At 38.1% G+C, this 19,783-nt stretch overlaps 1 protein-coding gene across 2 annotated transcripts in view; it reads right to left on the bottom strand.

The window, feature by feature from the left end:
• LOC106082222 (FMR1 autosomal homolog 1) overlaps positions 1–14,097 on the bottom strand; it is a 33,754-nt gene extending 19,657 nt beyond the window's left edge. For both annotated transcript variants that reach the window (XM_013244612.2, XM_059362453.1), the window contains exons 1-2: positions 13,966–14,097; positions 12,261–13,047 (exon numbers count right to left, since the gene is read on the bottom strand). In XM_013244612.2, coding sequence (XP_013100066.2) covers positions 12,261–12,311 — 51 coding nt within the window. In that variant the 5' untranslated portion in view covers positions 12,312–13,047; positions 13,966–14,097. The remainder of the gene's footprint in view (positions 1–12,260; positions 13,048–13,965) is intronic.
• Positions 14,098–19,783: the final 5,686 nt, after the last annotated feature.

Here is a 19,783-nt window from a genome sequence, read left to right on the forward strand (position 1 = left end):
GCGCTCTATAAACTAAAAAAGTAACCTCGAAAAAGAAATTCTAAGTTAGGAATTCGGTGCTACTTACAAAATCCTTAATTGTTTTCCATGCCACGCCCCTAGGTTAGGTTTAAATGGCAGTCTGCCATCAGACTCACTTAGACGTTTTCGTCCATTGTGATACCACAGGAACAGAAGAAGGAAGATGCCTTCTAGTTACTATCAAGATCGCTTTAAAAAGTCCAATAACTTGCAAATTTTCACATCCACTAAATCAGACAGGTTCTCAAAGAAAATAGAACCTAAAATGGAACTCATTCTAACTGCTAGTGCGGGACACACACACAAAAGGTGTTCTATAGTCTCTTCTTCTTCCATGTCCCTACAGCTTCTGCAAAAGTCGTTGCTGGCAAACGTCAGTCTGTCAGCATGTTTTCGGATTAGGCAGTGACCTGTCATGACGGACACAATGACACGCCCCTAAGTTGGTTCATGTCTGGTTTTGTGTCCCCACCTAAGTACTGGTGACTTTTAGCCGCGAAAGCCGGACAATGGCATAGGAAATGCTCCTACGTCTCATCATCTACCCCACATGCCCTTCACATATCACATGATACCAAAAGCTATGCTGACCTGCTTCTTACATCCTTTCAGTGAAAGCCTAGTCCTCTCACGATCCGGATCACCGCCATCCTACCGACTGTTTTGCCATTCGTCGCCTTCGCCCTTAACTCGGCTTCGGGTTGGCCTTCACCGCTAAATCGTCTGCCCTTTTATTAGGAGGGCATTTTATCGCCACTCTTATGGGTGACCACGATCCGGATCACCGCCATCCTACCGACAGTTTTGCCATTCGTCGCCTACGCCCTTAACTCGGCTTCGGGTTGGCCTTCACCGCTAAATCGTCTGCCCTTTTATTAGGAGGGCATTTTATGGCCACTCTTATGGGTGACCACTATAAATGTCCTATTACGGATGCTGACTGAGGACGGATTTGAACCCGTATGCTACGCAGATGATGTTATAATACTTTTTAGAGGTAAGGATACAAACCAGCTATGCCGGAGGGCCGATAGCGCCTTGCAGATGGCATACGACTGGGCTAAAGCTAGGAGTCTCAATGTTAACCCAAAGAAGACCGAAATTTGCACGTTCTCTAGAAAGACGAAGGTGGGCTAATTTGACGCACCCCGTTTCCTCAATAGAAAAATTTCGATATCTGACTGAATTGGAAGTGTTACATTCAGCAGCGTACCGAGAAAGTTGAATCCGAGGACAGTCGGCTCTACAAGAGCTTGATTAGAACGATACTTACTTACACCTCAGTAGTTTGGTAGACTGCAATGGAGACAAAGTGCAACGTAAGGACAATACAGGTTCAGATGTTGTCTTGGCATAGGAGAGGACCACGGCCACTAGGGCACTGGAGACTATTCTAGATCCGACCCATAGACATACAGATTAAGTGTGAGGCAGTCACTGCGACTATAAAACTAAAGGCAATGAGAGAATATATAGAGGATAGGAGCAGGTCATACCATAATCGAGGCATAGATAGGAAACCTGAAAGGAATAGAGGTTTCCGATCGGTTACCTGAGACGATACTTGTTATGGAGTGGGAGGCACTCCTGCCAGCAACACAGTCATCTGGTAGATTATGATACATAGATGGATCAAAGCTAGAAGACAGATTAGGCCTGGGGATTTACATTGAGAACCCAGGGACTGAGATCAGTTTTAGACTGCCTAACCATAATATGATCCTGCAGGCCGAGATCCGAGCAATCACAGAATGATCCGAGAAATCACAAATATTTTTACGGACAGCAAACTGGCTATCAGGGGTAATCCAGATTGTGAGTGGCTGCTGCTGAAAGGAAGTAAGCAGTCAATAAAGTTTTCGGTATCATAACAGGACATAACGAGTTCACTTATGCAAAAACGGGGCGGCAATTGTGTAGGGCATGTGGTGAAGATGATGAGACGTTGGAGCATTTCCCATGTTATTGCTCGGGTTTCATGGCTAACAGATATCGGTACTTAGGTGGGGACACAATACCAAACATGAACCAACTTAGGGACTTGGTATGGAAAACCAATTAGAGATTTTGTAAGTAGCACGGATTTCTTGACTTCGATTTTCTTTTTCGAGGTTATTTTTTAGCATTCAGAGTGCACAACAAGCCGATTACTAGCTTAGGTGTATGCCGATAGTGGCATGTCGGCGAATTAATATCCGCATCCTGTTTTCAACCCAACCTAACCTAACTGGTGCCGCTATGCGCCACGCCGTTCGGATTCGGCATAAAAATGGAGGCCCCCTATCATTGAGCTCAAACTTTAATCGAACTGCATTCATTTATATGAGAAAAGTATCCCAGTTCCATAATGGAATGTTCATGGGAAATTTAGTATGGTAGTTAGTTCCATAGATTTTGGTAAGGTTTGAAAGGGCGATAGGTATTTGTCCACTTGCTAACATGTTAAACACGCTCCAAATCGGACCTTAATGGATCATAGGCGCCATGTGAGCACTAAAAGGCTTGTTTATCAACCAAACGGTGCCGCCCGATCGACTCTCCACTCGATATCGTTGATTGTCCGCGACAACAGTTTTAGCTGATTGGATTTCAGAATCGCATCTGTTTGCGAGGATTTACATACGAACATTTGCAAAACCATTTTTGTTAAATTATTAATTAAATTCATCTAAAACTACTGATTTTTGACAAACTGTCTAAGTTGTCTTTATTGAACGGGCCATGTAACCGTTTTTTGCAGAGCTCACTAGCGTCTGAAATGACCATGGCAACAAATGCGGTCCTTTGGTAAAGGGTATATAAGATTCGGCCGAACTTAGCAAGGTTTTAAAGGGTGATTTTTTAGCTATCATCTTTTTGGAAACACTGGATTAAACAGCTCACGCACGTTTCGTGTTTGGTTTCATTGTCAAACATCTTCAGTTTGGTCTATAATTTAACCATGAATGGTCTTACAAACGAACAACGCTTGCAAATTATTGAATTTTATTATCAAAATCCGTGCCCTGTTCAGAAAGTTCATCGAGCGCTCATTTTTCCCCTTTTTTGGCTCAATGGATACGTAAATAAGCAGAATTGTCGATTTTGGAGTGAAGATCAGCCAGAAGTTTTGGAAGAGCTACCAATGCATCCAGACAAAGTCACAGTTTGGTGCGGTTTATAAGCTGGTGGCATCATTGGACCTTACTTCTTCTGACTGTAAATGGTAGCGCTTCCGTGAGATGATATCCAATTTTTTTTTGCCCACAATGCAAGAGCTTGACTTGCATGACATGTGGTTTCAACAAGACGGTGCACAATGGACTTATTAGGATGCGTTTCGGTGAATATTTTATTTCACGTTCGGGGCCGGTCAATTGGCCACCTAGATCGTGCGATTTAACGCCTTTAGACTATTTTTTTGGGGCTATGACAATTCTAATGTCTATACAGACAAGCCCGCTACAATTGAGGCATTGAAAGACAAGATTAAAGCATTTATTCGTGAGATAACGGCCGCAATGTTGGAAAGAGTATGTCAAATTTGAAGCGGATGGGCCATTTGAGGCACAGTCTGGTCAACATTTGAATGAAATAATCTTTAAACATTAAATATATGGACTGTACTATCGATTCAAATAAAGATTTCAGACATTTTTCTGAATTTTATGTGTATTTTTTTGAAAACTTTTCTAAAGCTCTTAAAAAATCACCCTTTACTTGTTTTGACTTAAAGATGAAACTGTTTAAAGTTCATAGAAATCGGTCCTCTATTATCTTTTCGATAACGGTTAAACGGAAGATAATTTAAAAACTACTCGTTTTAACTTAAATTTTTGTTTCATTTCGCCAAAACAAGCCCGTAACAAGTTTCGTCAGAGCGTAGCGGTTTTCGAGATAGGAAACCGTTCCGCTACTGGTTATACATATTTCCGAATTCCTGGATCCGGCCTGTGTGGTGCTCATAGTTATTCCGAACCGGGGTTACTATGAGCAGAGCCTTCAGCGCCGACTGATTGTCCAGGTACATGGTCACAGTCTGATCCGGCAGCAATTCTCGCATCGACTTCAGTGCTTCAAGATTGACAATGCTGCACATGTCCAGAATCTTATGTGACTCCATAACTACAAGGAACTTTATGTAGAATGCCGCCACAGTGATCCTAATCCAATTTAGATTCTATTGGTTGCCCAAAAAGTAATTGCGGATTTTTCATATAGTCGGCGTTGACAAATTTTTTCACAGCTTGTGACTCTGTAATTGCATTCTTTCTTCTGTCAGTTATCAGCTGTTACTTTTAGCTTGCTTTAGAAAAAAAGTGTAAAAAAGTATATTTGATTAAAGTTCATTCTAAGTTTTATTAAAAATGCATTTACTTTCTTTTAAAAAATCCGCAATTACTTTTTGGGCAACCCAATATCTATAACCTTCACAATAATTAAACCCCACAAGATTTCTTTTAACATTTTTAATCACCTCTTAAGGGACTCGGTACTTCTAAGTGTAAGTAAACATAAATACATCATGTTTCTATTACCATACATCATCATTATCGTCATCCACTCATCCATTGGGGCATTGCCCAGAGAAGTGTGTAGATACAAAACACTTACGCTGCTAAGTATTTTCCTTCAATTAATTGAAAATAAATTTCAAATGCCAATAGTGGAATAAAATGAATTTAACACAAAATGTGCTATGTAATAATTAATCCCACCACAAATTACTCCCCGGTGACACCTCACAATGCACGGGCCGCATTCGACAAGATTCTATTGCACTCAAAAATAGCCTCCCGAATCAAATGACAACCAAATAGCCAGCCACTCAGCCAGTCAGCCCAAATGCAAATATTTATTTCTTGGACTATTTGCTGATGCTTTTGGCATTGTTGGCTCCTCTTCGTCGTCGACGTACTCGTCGTCGCCGTAGTCTCATTATTACATATTTCTATGTTTATGTCTTTCTACCATTGTTGTTGTTGTTGTTGTTGTTGTTGTTGTTGTTGTTAATATTGAAAGGGAAAATCAATGCAGAAAAAGAAGATGAGGCGAGTGAGCAGTGTGTGGTAGATACCACCTCATATCTACAATTAAAAATAAACAATTCAAAGCCATAAAATAGAGCGACTGAAGCCACGAAAAAATGTAAATTAGTTTGCATCCAGAGGGCCCATGCCTCTGGACAAGAGGAATACGCGCCATAGGACTAGACCACATAGCATGAAGCAGTAGCAGCAGCAGCAGCAGACTACAACAGACAATGAGACGTGTAAACAATGATATAAACAACAAAAACCGCAAATGGTAAATCCTACAATGGCAAGACAACGAGAGAAAAAGCCCTACCTAAGAGCGAATTAGCCAGAAAAGTAGTGGAACAAAAAATCAAAATAATAAACACACAGCAAAAGAAATAAAACAGCTGAATAAGTTGCAAACAAAATACGTAAAGTTCACAGAGCTAATATGACACGGCAGAGGAGCACAGCACAGCACAGCACTCATCACACCACATCACAGCAAAGCAGAACACAAAGCCAACAAACAGCATAGAAGAACTCAAGCAAATTCAACAAAATCTACAAAACGAAAGCAGCAGCAAACGCATCGCAGCTCGCGCTGATGTATTCTAAAACGAAAACGCCAATGATGATGATGACATAAACCAGCAGCAGAGGTGTACTAGAGTATCCATTGTGTTGTTTACGCCAATTTTTAGGCGGCCGGGGGGTTTGGATTGAGTGGGTGTTAAGTTTGATTACATTCAAAAAAAGAAATACCATGCAAAAACATATATGTAATCCAATGACTTTATTATTATTATTTTCCAACACTTCCAACACCAAAACATCATATGAAGTTAGACAATAAGTATCTCAAAAAGTATGATAACAAGTTTTTCAAAAGCTTATATGGAACTTCTACTACCTAAAGTTCTTCTAGAGACTAAAGTTTAGCTTCTGACCCTACACAAGTTTATTTGATCCAACGCAATTTTGCAAACTATTGGGTTGCCCAAAAAGTAATTGCGGATTTTTTAAAGAAAGTAAATGTATTTTTAATAAAACTTAGAATAAAGTTTAGTCAAATATACTTTTTTTAAAATTTTTTTTTTAAGGCAAGCTAAAGGGTAATTTTTTTGAGGTTAGGATTTTCATGCATTAGTATTTGACAGATCACGTGGGATTTCAGACATGGTGTCAAAGAGAAAGATGCTCAGTATGCTTTGACATTTCATCATGAATAGACTTACTAACGAGCAACGCTTGCAAATCATTGAATTTTATTACCAAAATCAGTGTTCGGTTCGAAATGTGTTCATTCACCGTTCAGCGATGAGGCTCATTTCTGGTTGAATGGCTACGTAAATAAGCAAAATTGCCGCATTTGGAGTGAAGAGCAACCAGAAGCCGTTCAAGAACTGTCCATGCATCCCGAAAAATGCACTGTTTGGTGTGGTTTGTACGCTGGTGGAATCATTGGGCCGTATTTTTTCAAAGATGCTGTTGGACGCAACGTTACGGTGAATGAACACATTTCGAACCGAACACTGATTTTGGTAATAAAATTCAATGATTTGCAAGCGTTGCTCGTTAGTAAGTCTATTCATGATGAAATGTCAAAGCATACTGAGCATCTTTCTCTTTGACACCATGTCTGAAATCCCACGTGATCTGTCAAATACTAATGCATGAAAATCCTAACCTCAAAAAAATCACCCTTTAAAAGTAACAGCTGATAACTTACAGAAGAAAGAATGCAATTACAGAGTCACAAGCTGTGAAAATTTGTCAACGCCGACTATATGAAAAATCCGCAATTACTTTTTGGGCAACCCAATATTTACCTAACGGAGGCCACCGTAGCGCAGTGGTTAGCATTTCCGCCTATGACGCTGAACGTCTGGGTTCGAATCTTGGCGAGACCATCAGAAAAAAAAAATCTGCGGTGGTTTTCACCTAATGCTGGCAACATTTGTGCGGTACTATGCCATGTAAAACTTCTCCCCAAAGAGGTGTCGCACTGCGGCACGCCGTTCGAACTCGGCTGTAAAAAGTAGGCCCCTTAACATTGAGCTTAAACTTAAATCGTACTGCACTCATTGATATGTGAGAAGTTTGCCCCTGTTTCTTAGTGGAATGTTCATGGGCAAAATTTGCATTGCATTTTGCATTTACCTAACGCCTGAAAGGAATAGCTTTCATGTGGACCTTGGCTAGTTATGAAAGAAGATTAAAAAACAGCACCTTATTGTATCATATTTACATGTCGAAGAGGTTAATGTAAACTAGCTCAAATTTTATCAATATCAGATGAAAAAACCACCTTTTGTGGTTTTAAGAATTAGAAGCGAGGTCTTGTACCTCAATCTAAACCCCCATTCCTCAAAAAAAATTTTTTATTTCTTTACATCAGTCAAGTATACAGCGGACAACCTTCTCGTATATCAATGGATCCACTTCAAGGCAGTTGCTTCTACGCACCAAATGACCGTTAGTAGTTCGCATTAGGTTCTATGTACGTTTTTTATGCCCTCCACCATAGGAAATATTGATCTGAGACCCAACAAAGTTCATATATTCTTGATCATCTTGACATTCTAAGTTGCTTCTACGCACCAAATGACCGTATGTAGTTCACATTAGGCTCTAGGTTCGTTTTTCATGCCCTCCACCATAGGAAATGTTGATCTGAGACCCGACAAAGTCTCCATATATTCTTGATCATCTTGACATTCTAAGTTTATTAAGGATGGCTTACGTTCAAAGAAGCAAAGCTAGGCGCTTGAAATATTGCACAAATACTTTCTTTTATTGTAGGTCGGTTGGGATTGTAAATGGACCATATCGGTCCAAAAGGGCGCAATTCCTCTCCGATTTGGCTGAAATTTTGCATGAGGCCAACTGTGCCATGTATGGCCTAAACAGATTTCACATCTTCAGTTTTTAGAAGTCGCAATTACCTCCCGATTTCGATGAAATTTTGCACGTTAAGTTTGCTATGATTTCCAAAAGCCGAGTCAAGTAAGATTTAAATCGGTACATTACCTGATGTAGCTGCCGGATAAATCAATCTTCGGATTTGATTTATTAAGGCTCTACAGGGCGGAATTATTATTCGCTTTGGTTGAAATTTCAATGTGGTATTTTTTAGTGACTTCAAATGGTCATGGCAAGTATTGTCCATATCGGTTCACAACTAGATGTATATCCTTTATATCTAAAAAAAGTGCATCCATGATGGAGAGTATACTAGTATAAGATTCGGTCCAGCCGAACTTATAGCGTTTTACTTGTTTTTTGTTTTATGCGATGTGCACAGTGCCCGATTCCACAGTGCCTGCTCCGTACCGGGCGGGATTGTGTAACCAATGCATGTAGTAGATGCATTTCTGGACGTGCTCCAGCTGAGCTTCTCGTAATAATAATGACCACCACACAAATGGTAGCTCAGAGTTCCAAACTGTGATGCCAATGAAGGACTCCCGGATCAATCCGGTATTTACAACCGGCTGCCATGGGATTGACAAGCTTCGTCGTCGGACTATGTGACTATTCTTCCGCTCAGCATTATATGCAGCACCTGACCTCAAAACTTGCACACAGCTATTGGCGGGAAAAACGTGGTCATTGTCATTTTATTGCAATGGTTTGCTAAGCAAGGCCAACAAAATTATGGACTACGTGAGTGGGAAGCATGTTCCTTAGTGGAATGTTCATGAGCAAAATTTGTAATTTGTTTGAGTATAAGTATTGGGTTGCCCAAAAAGTAATTGCTGATTTTTCATATAGTCGGCGTTGACAAATTTTTTCACAGCTTGTGACTCTGTTAGTGCATTCTTTCTTCTGTCAGTTATCAGCTGTTACTTTTAGCTTGCTTTAGAAAAAAGTGTAAAAAAAGTATATTTGATTAAAGTTCATTCTAAGTTTTATTAAAAATGCATTTACTTTCTTTTAAAAAATCCGCAATTACTTTTTGGGTAACCCAATATAATATAATGGTTTTATCCAAGGATAAAACTGACCAAAGTTTTCAGAGTATCAATTTGCTTCCATGAAAATTTTAACTAATTTTACAATTAGCACTACACAACCGTTTGATAGATGAATCACATCACTCTTATCAATTATATCATCGGGGCTGATCACCCGAATTCGATGAAGAGGTTAATCGTGAACTACATGTACGGTCAATAGTCATACGTAGAGTTTAGAAACGGATAGTATGCTCAGTTGCAGGCAGACAGCGATATCGATTGGGGAGTCTTAGAGGCCGAGCAGCACCGGCTTTTGCTTAAATACTGGTAAGCCCTCATCATGCCCCTTGTTAACCCGGTGATCGGTCCTGTTCCACTAAGAAACAGGGGCAAACTTCTCACATATCAATGAGTGCTGCCCGATTCAAATTTAAGTATAATGAAAAGAGGCATCCATTTTATAGCCGAGCCTGAATGGCGTGCTGCAGTGTTACGTTGTTGGGGAAAAGTTTTTACATAGCTTCTATACGTAGCATACTTCCTCAAAAATGCATTATCCAAAGCTGAAAAATTATTTTTGCAAATATGAGGCTTAAACAACAAAAACAAAAGATCTGTCGAACCGCGGTACTAAAGACCATCACGGGATACCACCAGATGGAAAATATTTACCACCTAAATGTACAAAAATACCTAAGGGTAAGTGTTATGGTAAATGTATGGCCTTTGAAAGTTTAACGTTTCTGATGGTGGCCTCCTTAGCCAAGGTCCCTAAGGATAAGTATCACTGTAAATGTACGACCTTTGAAGCCCCCAAATCTAAAGTTTCTGATAATGACCTCCTTAACCAAGTTGTTGAAACGCGTCATGGCATGGTTGGTTTGCAATATCCTCTGGCTTACGTTTTTCATGGCATAAAAATTTTCAATCATTACGCTCAACTCGAAACAGAAATTAAAGAATCTCGAAAAAATTATCCTAAGCATCGGAGAAGAAGAATATTTGAATGTTTAAGAATGCAAGGTACCAACTAACTAAATATTAAAATTTCTCATGGACATTCCATTAAGGAACAGGGGATGCTACTCTCATATCAATGAGTGCAGTCCGACTAAAGTTTAAACTCAATGATAAGGGGCCTCCTTTTATACCGAGCCCGAACGGCGTGTCGCATAGGGACACCACTTGGTAGAGAAGTTTTAACATGGCAGGATACCTTACAAATGCAGTCGGCACTAGTAACTGGATAACCACCGCTAAAAATGTTGTTGATGTTCAGGCCGGAATTTGAAACCAGGCGTTCGGCGTCATATTCGGACATGCTAACCTCTGCGCCACGGTGGCCTACCAACACCTTACCGATTAGCCAAAAAAAGCCTCACACAGAGTGGATTTACACAGACAACGAGGATGTTGTAATTAATGCGACCTTATCATACTGACCGATGAATAATCTTTGGCTGACGCTTGCAACCGATGCAGATGACTTTAAAGACATACCTTGGAAATGCAGAACTACTTGGCCTGCTTGGAAATGCAGAACTATTGAGATCAGGGAGTTGTTGCAAATAAAAATCGTATGGTTCGAGGTTAGACAACATTGTTTCTGATATCTGTGCTACATGCAACATAGGCCTCCATTTCACCAGTCATCTATTTAGATGCCCGAACAAAACAACTAATCTAACTGCAGATCAGAGACCATAACCGGGTTATAGTAATCTCAGAATAATTCATCTTTATACTTGCAGCAATCGTGTCTTCAACAACATAAACGACTGCAGTCAGAATTTATTTGCTTGGACTTAGGGGAATTTGATGGCATTATATTTTTATTAATAAAGCCACCCGTAGAGTTAAGCAGGAAATTTCCTAAGTTGGGGTGAAATTGTCTGCAATGTGTAATCTCTAACCAATTTCTATTCCCCACCCAAACACAATCATGTTTTCGGGTCCCCACGCTGATAACATGGGCCTAAGTTAAACGTTTATATTGTGGATCTCGCCGCTTAATTCGCTCCAATAAAATTAAATATCTGCAATCGAATCTTCAGCCATATTCTTGACTACAAGAACAGCGAAATTTCATCAACAGCTGAATATGAGAGTGGATGGCATAACAATTCCAACCTCCTACTATCCCAAAATACTTGGTGTATGCCATATGACAGTTTTTACAGGTTCTCCCTACATGCTGCTGTATTTTATAACAATGTCAGAAAGAAAAATAAGTTCCTCAAGACACTTGCACTTGAGGTGCTGACAAAAATCTCTTGTATATGCATAATTGATCGGTCAATAATAAACAATGCAGCGCTAGTGTGGAATCACTAGCTGAATAACATGTAGTAAAAAAAGAGGCCAGCTGAAATGCTGCCACGGGTAGTCTGCCTCAGTTCTTATGTGTACCACCATCAGAAGGAGAGAAAATCCCTTGTCTTTAAAAAGAGGACCCCTCACCGGGTTATTAATTCTTAAATTGGGACAGCAGAAAAAATTCTTGAGATATCAACGGTATATTGGTATAGTAAATTATTTTAATGGACCATCGGCGGAAGATTGGGACCACTGTTTTATCACGTTTGAATGTCCGATTACTAATCCTGACAAGAACGTCAAATCATTTTTTCCAGCTGAGTAATCCTCTCAAGAAAAGTCGTTAGATTTTATATTTATTTCCTTGCCAACCTTGAAACGTTGTTGTTGTAGCAGTGTGTTGTACACTGAGGCTGCAGCCCTTGCCGATGAAGGACTTCATCGGGTCAATGCGGTACGTAGAACCGGCTGCCACGGGATTGATCTTGAAATGTAGATGTTTGTATGCATACTCCTATCAAACCTCTATGTAGCAAGAGGAACAAGTGATTTCAAATCTTAAGGAGAAGGACTTAGAAAATATAGGCAAAACAATTTTTTGGGTATTAGATTTATTGCTCAACGGGACGATGCCGAAAGATACTATATAACAGAGGCAATTTCCATTCTTTCAACTTTGCATATGTTGGAGAGAAGTTCCCTATAACTACTAAATGAATGCCCATCAAATATATACACTATCCAAAGTTTGAGAAATAAATATATGTTTTCTTTGATTACTAAAAAATCCCTCATTTCAATACAAAAGTTCGTCAATATCAAATTACAACTAGTCCCAGATGATGACCAAATGCCTTCATACTGATTTAATACCGAAATTATGATTTTAATCTTTAACCATATACAATAAAATGACAGATACACTATGCAAACAGATCATAACAATAATATCCTTGAATCTTACCTTGTAGTAGGCACCATTGTCGAGTCGAACTTCGACATGTAACTCATCCATATTGGTGATGTAAAATATATGACAACTGACTGTGGGAAAACACTAAGCCGGAACACAAGAAGTAAAGTTTTGTGCGCTACTACTGCCGTAGACGAGCGCTAATAAGTGATGACGGCGTTGAGGTTGTGTCACAGCTCAATTGCTTTCTTATGAACGAGACGCTAGCGTGCAGCAGGAGTATATGAGTGGGGTTGTCAGTAAAGAGGTAGATGACGGATTTTAGAGAGCAAAAGTTGAGACGGTGGCAAAAAAAAAAGAAATGCGTTTGGTTGCGGTGCGCCAACGATCGCTTCCAAGATAAGTTGAGGTTTAGTTTTTTTTTTAACAAAGCTAATATCAATCGCGTACTTTAATGGGGTGGGATTCCCCGATTTAGGATGACGTTATAGGTAGAGTTATTTTGGAGTCCTGGCGTATTTATTAGAGCAAGAATTGTTGTTCTAAATGGTTCAGTCTTCTTTTCTGTTGCTCTTGTAGTGGCCGTCTTCGTCTCAATTAAATGTGTCGTCTCCTATTTGTTTTGTTTCCTCTTTGCTTTGCTTAGATGATGGGGATGCTGATTTTTGTTGGTTTTTTCTTCTTCTTTCCTCTCCTTTTGAGAAATACAGATACTCGGTGTTGTGGCTGTTTCTGGTGGTGTGGTACAATTGAAAAAATCCTAAATTTGTTTTACGTCTGCTTTCGGTCACTTCTTTCTCCACTGTTGGCTGTAAGGTCTATATTTACGGTACGGCTTCTAAAACGACAAAATAAAACATACAAAAATGAGAAGAGATTACGACAAACACTAACACAAACTCCAATGTATATACATATAACAAAAATGTTTCATTAAAATATTTGCATGTCCATATCCCAATACAAAAACAAAATTACGCCCAAAAACCCTTTTATCCACCAAAAGAGGAAAAAATCAACTTTGTTTTCATGTGAACAGCCTTTTTGCACTGACTGCTCTGCCAGCGTTGACGCTCTGCGTTTTGTCTAGCCTCTTGTTCTTGCTATCTACACTCTTTGCTCACTTCACTCTCCTTTCTGAAAATGCTTGTTGTTGTTGGTATTCCAATTGGTTCGTCTTTTCTTCTTATTTGAACAAAAATCATACAAGATTTAATAATTTTTTTTGGATTACCGACAAAATAAAAACGCCGCTCTATTTGAGAACTTTTATCAGATTTTTGCTTTATTTTTTCTGTCATACACACTGACATAAACGTCAAACACTACATCACATTAGCTTTGGTTTATCTGTTAGAGAAACAGAAAAAAAATTATGCACCAGGCCCCACACACACGCACGATTGCAAGAAATACCAATGAGAAATAAATAGACCCTCCGTATAGAATAGTTCGTTTTAAGGAATGTTTCTAAAAATGTCTTTTTTCCCTTTCTATTTGTTTCTCCATTCTCGTTTACACTTTATTTTATTCTTTTTGTACGCCGACTTGCAAAAATTATTCTTTTTCGTATTTTCCTTTCGTTTAGTGTTCTCCTCTGCTGCGGCGCAGTCGAAGCGGCGACGTTCCTGCTTCTTCTTACTCTTCTTTCCATTCCCACTAGTAATCCTCATTTTTTTCTCATTGCATTTTTTGCCGAATTTTTGTCGTTTTTCCCAACAAATTTACACAATTCCTGTGTATTTAATGCACTCACAATTCAGGGTTAGTTTGTCTATGAGATATTTTTTACACAGACTCAAAAAATTCTTGAATTTTTGCGACTCCCTGCACACAAATCCGTTTCTTGAGGTAATTTAAATGACATCTACTAGCGTACATAAGAATACATGTACGTGCACATCACACATATCCATACACAATTCTTGATAACAGTTGTAATTTTTGGTACTTTTATCGATTAATCAGCTTATAAATCGATTTTTTTACGACGATTATGTCATGTTACACTAGAATCAATTCTTCTGCGAAAGTGGATTTGTAATTCAAATGCAACACTGCGATTATGCTTAATACCGGGTATTATCAGTATTTTCACAAAAAGTAGAGTTTATTTTTTGGAAAAAAGAATAACAAACCATTTCAATTTAAAAAAAAATTAAAATTTTTGAAAATCTTCATAGAAAATCAAATGTTGACTGGTTGTTTATCTAAAACCCAAATCCTGTGGCTTTATTGTTGACCTTTGGAATTTTATAACTTTGTTTGGCTCGAGGTCATCAAGCAATTGTGCAAAAATAGGTGTTGGTGTTTTATATGTAATTTTCAACAATATTTCGACCTCCGCAGGTGGTATTCATTAGGGTTTGAAATTTTGAAACAAAACAATTGACTTTTCTTTTACAGCGCGAAGGTACGAATCTTGGAAATTCTTAATTCATGTATTTAGATATGCATATCATTGAGCTTAAATTTGAATTGGGCAGAACTTAATTGGTATTGTGGGAATTTAGTTTCCTTCTGCTTTGTTTCCAAACGGGATGTTCGGGAAACACTAAACTCAGATATCCACAAAAAAAGAAGAGAGTTATATCATGTTTACACTTATCGCAAATCTAGATTTCCGGCGAGATTTTTTAGATCTTGTGTTTTGCAACGAGGTAAATTTTTAGTTGGAGCCAATCTATATATTTGAGGAGATTTCCAGCATATCTTCGCAAGTGATTTTGTAATACGAAAAATTCAAATGCAACACAGGGATTGCAGTGTTTGCCGGTTATTATCGGCATTTTCGATATCACATTTTGGAAACATTTGGCATTTGAATTGAACATATTAAATTTTGAAGTTAAATTGAATAGAATGCTTTCAATAAAGAAACAGCTTACCACAATAAAAATGCTGCTTATTTTATCGTTTGAATTTTACTTAATTAGATTTCAAAATTGCGGTTGACTCCGTGAACACCGTTTTTATGGAAACTATATCAGGTTATGGACTGATTTGGGACATACTTGGTGAGAACTCCAGCAGTCAATATAGAAGTCGCTGTGCTAAATTTCAACCAATATCAGGTTTTAAAACGATTCGGACCATTTTTGGTACATCTGCTGAATGGCATAGTGGAAAATTCCAGCCAAATCTAATAAGAACTGAGGTCTTTAGGGGTTTAACAAGAATAATCGAGAAATCCGTTTATATGGGAGCTATATCTAAACATGGACTAATTTGGCTCATATAAAATCCCAACCGACCTACATAAATGAGAAGTATTTGGTAAAAATATCAAGCGGCTAGCTTTACTACTTGTGGTGTGCGGCCTAATGTGCAACCCCAGCACCATCTACTAGTCGATAGTAGACAGCCAGCGCCATTTAATGGTTATAGTTTGCCACCTGTCAACGAAAGACAGCCAGCTGACACCAACTGACGAATATGACTACCACCATATGTTTTGTTGGTTCCCGCTGGCAGTCAAATTTGATGATGGAGGCGAATCCAAGCCAAGCCGGCCGGTGATCCAAGGAAGCTTCTATCTTTTTCGGTTGGGACTTGGAAAAACACCAGAGAAAAATGTTATAAATGTTTTATTGAACGGTGTTTTTCTTTAATGAAAATGAATGTGACACAAAATGTTAATGTTAATGTTATTTAAAAAAGTTTTTTTATAAAAAAGAATAGTTAATGATTTTATATTCAAAGTTTAACTTTTTTCTTGCAATTGTTTGAAAGTTATTAGACCCAGTTAAGATTTAATTTTTTTAAAATTCAAAATTTTGTTTTTTTAACCTTACACGATTAATACTGTAAAACTTTTCCAATTTATTAAAAACGGGAATTTGTATTATGAATTGTCATTGAAAAGGCCACCGTAGCGCAGAGGTTAGCATGTCCGCTTATGAGAATCCTGGCCTTTGAGAATCCTGGCGAGACTATCAGAAAAAATTTTCAACGGTGGTTTTCCCCTCCTAATGCTGGCAACAACTTCTCTCCAAAGAGCTGTTGCATTGCGGCACGCCGTTCGGATTCGGCTATAAAAAGGAGGACCCTTATCATTGAGCTTAAAACTTGAATCGGACTGCACTCATTGATATGTGAGAAGTTTGCCCATGTTCCTTAGTGGAATGTTCATGGGCAAAACTTGCAATTTGCATTGAAAATACTTGCATTATTAATTGAGTGATGGAAGGCTAAATCAACGGAATATGGTAAGTGACTAGACAGCGGCGGAGCTGGAACAGGTGATGGATTACGGGGTACCCTTAAATATTTCAGGACAAGGGATGCCATGGTTGGGGTGGGAAATGTCCTGAGGCGGCGTAAAGGTATTTTAGGCGGCAGGCAATTCCACAGTTGTGAGGTCTACAAGTTTGATTGTATAGGTGTTTTGTCAATGATCTATTGTGTTTTCTTGTTCCATCGATAGCTGGTTGACTTATTATGCTTTTTTTCACTTACCAGAGGGTTGGATTGGCAAAAGAACCGCAACCCACAGGCTTAGCCAAAGCCGGTGCTCAAGGTTGCTGCTCTGCTAATTGTCCGCTGACAACTGACTGTCTCCTATTCTTTTTTGGACGGTGTCTCTAAAGACGTTCGCACAACTTTCCAGTTTACATTGCAAAACAGAACACAATTAAAATTCTGAATATAGTAAAAATGCTGACCATAGTAAAAATTCTATAAAAACATTGCTGGTGTCAATTTTGGATCGAAAATTCGAATTCTAAATCACTTCGAACGTAGTATAAACGGGTTTGGGAGATTTGCTAAAAGCATGTAGGAAGTTGAGGTATCTTATCTTCAAGCAACATTTTGGTAAAACTTTCCAATAAAAATTTCTCCATTCCATTTTTACATAATTTTTTTGTGTTGTTAGGTTTCCCATTTCTTTCCTAGGTTTGGGCTCGTCTCCACTTTCAAGAATTTAATCCAATGCCAATTTAATGACGTCCTCTTCAACAACATTTATCCTTCCATCTGGAACAGAGTTTAGATCTGTAGACTGTTAAAATTAATAAGTTGTATAAAATTTATGTATGCATTTACTTTTACTTATCTTCCATAACTAACTAACTTACCTCTTCGATTTAAAAACTGTCTTAAATGTCGTCATATCCAACCATGTATTCAGGCCCACTAATGCAACAATCTGCTTTTCAATCGGTGTAAGGCATATTTTGGTCAGAGATAAATTTCCCGTCCTGGCTCTTTCTCGTTTCAAAGACTTGAATTTCGACGCTGTCTTTGATTTTAAATCCCGCCACACCTCAAAATTAAACTAAAGAAAAGACGAAAATAATTATTTTAGCATCTTTTTATTTGTCATCAGGATTCACTAATAGAAGGTTAGGTCACTTGCGAAAACATAAAGTGGATACGCCTCATGAACATCACTAAGGATGTCAAATCTACCGATTGAAAATGTCTTCAAATTGTAGAAAATGTAAACATAGAATGAATGTAAAAAGAGAACAAGTTGACATTCACAATGCCAAGTACTGTAAAAAATTAAAAAAAAAATGTGTCGGATGATTGCTTGGCTTAACCTAATTCAGTGAATCCTGATTTGTCATTTACAAAATAACCAAATAGTGTATTAAACTTATTTTTTACGTTAATTAACGCTGTCGGTTCAGTATAGGAAAACTTAAATATCGCACTATTGATCTAATGACAAAAGCTTATGTTAGTATATCTCAAACCCCCGTTTACACTGCTCATTAAATCCGGATTTAAGGCTCTCGTCAACTTATTTTATGAAGGAAAAAACAGATGATCGAGCTATTAAATCCGGATTTAAAGAGCAATGTAAATGGGTTCATGATATATTCATTCACCCTTATTATGTATGTCGTTGTCGAATTTTCGACTTTGACTGCTGGAAATTAAAGTTAATATATCATTGGAATTATGTGCAACATCGAGTTGTTTGGTTTTTAATGATGCTTGCAAGCAAACACATCGATTTTGTTCATAATACCGACAAAATAAAACACCGAATTTTCGTCAGTCGTAGTCGAATATTCAAATTCGACATACATAATAAGGGCCATTTACTATTATTAGTAATTATGTCATAGTGTATTACAACTTGAATTTATTCGTTCAGATTTATTGAACGATTAATTTTAGTCACCTTATGCGACCTTGCATCGGTGGATTCCAATTAGATTTTCGATTTATTTTTTTAGCATTTCACGCTAGCGATAATTCCAACCTGATTTAATATCGGTTTATCGAGAATATGGATCCTACAAAATAAAAGGAAATGGAGACAGAGCTTTTCTCATTTAGCTAAAAACTGAAAACGAACGGCTTTTATTGATATCAGAGCAGTCTCTTAATCGTTAATGGGATTCGATAAGAAAATTTCCAAAGTTCGATAAGAAAAGCTCCAAAGAAAAAAAAGTTTATTAGTTTTTTAAGTTTATTTGATTGTTTTGACTATAAGTCCATTAAAACAATATACAAATAAATTAATTAAATTAATTTTTTTTATCAAAAATATCAAATATCATGATGTATGACTACTTTACCATAGTTAAACGTTTCAAAATACAACGATTGCCTTGGGTAGGTTATGTTGTCAGAATGGATGAAGAAACTCAAGCGAAGAAGCCTTTTGAAGGCAAACACTGTGGTATACGTAAAAGGGGACGACCTAAACTACGATGGAAAGATCAAGTGAAAAAAGACATCTCGAAACTAGGTGGAAATCTATTCTGAGTTCGGCTAGTGAACGAAAATGAATGAGTTAATCAGCTTTTATTTATTCTTCGTTACACATAATGTGGAACAGAAAACGAAGAAAGTACCTATTACGATTGTGATTACAAAATGTATCATTTGGGTTCAATGGGAATGGATTTATACAGATTCTTTCAATTATTAAAACTTGTATTCAATTTTTAAAACATTCCGCCTTATTTATTCAACATTAACTTCACACTTTATTATACCACCACCATAGGATGGAGATATACTAATTTTGTCATTTTGTTTGTAACACCTCGAAATATGCGTCTAAGACCCCATAAAGTATATCTATTCTTGATGATTTTGGAGCTCCTGCCCATATATGAGAGTTATTAGCGACTCCAAAAGCGGCAATCATTGATAAAATTGCACCAATTTCCTTGGAGATATCCAGAGCCACGACCTTAGTCTCACCAAACCGGTGGATAGAGCAACTCCAACGTTCCGACAGAAATGTCATTAGGTCTCCCGTAGAGCGATCTCACAGATGATGGTTAACTATACTATCTATAACCTTGGAGAACGCGGATGATATCGCAATTGGCCGGTAATTCGCAGGGTTGTTCGCCCCACCTTTTTTGGAGATGGGCTGAACGTTCGCAACCTTCTAACGTGCCGAGAAAACTCCCACACGGCGTCGAAGAACACTTACAAAGGACAAGTGTTGATATACCTTCCGGGCCCGGAGATTTATTAACGTAAGGATCGAGACTGCTTAAATACAAGCAGCATGCCTATATCAAGAGAAGGTCGGTGGAGACTGCCCTGCATGAGGTTGTGCATAAAATAGAAGAATCCTTTGATGCCATGACGTTGAC

This window comes from Stomoxys calcitrans, chromosome 2 (assembly GCF_963082655.1).
Source record: "Stomoxys calcitrans chromosome 2, idStoCalc2.1, whole genome shotgun sequence".
Lineage (NCBI taxonomy): Eukaryota > Metazoa > Arthropoda > Insecta > Diptera > Muscidae > Stomoxys > Stomoxys calcitrans.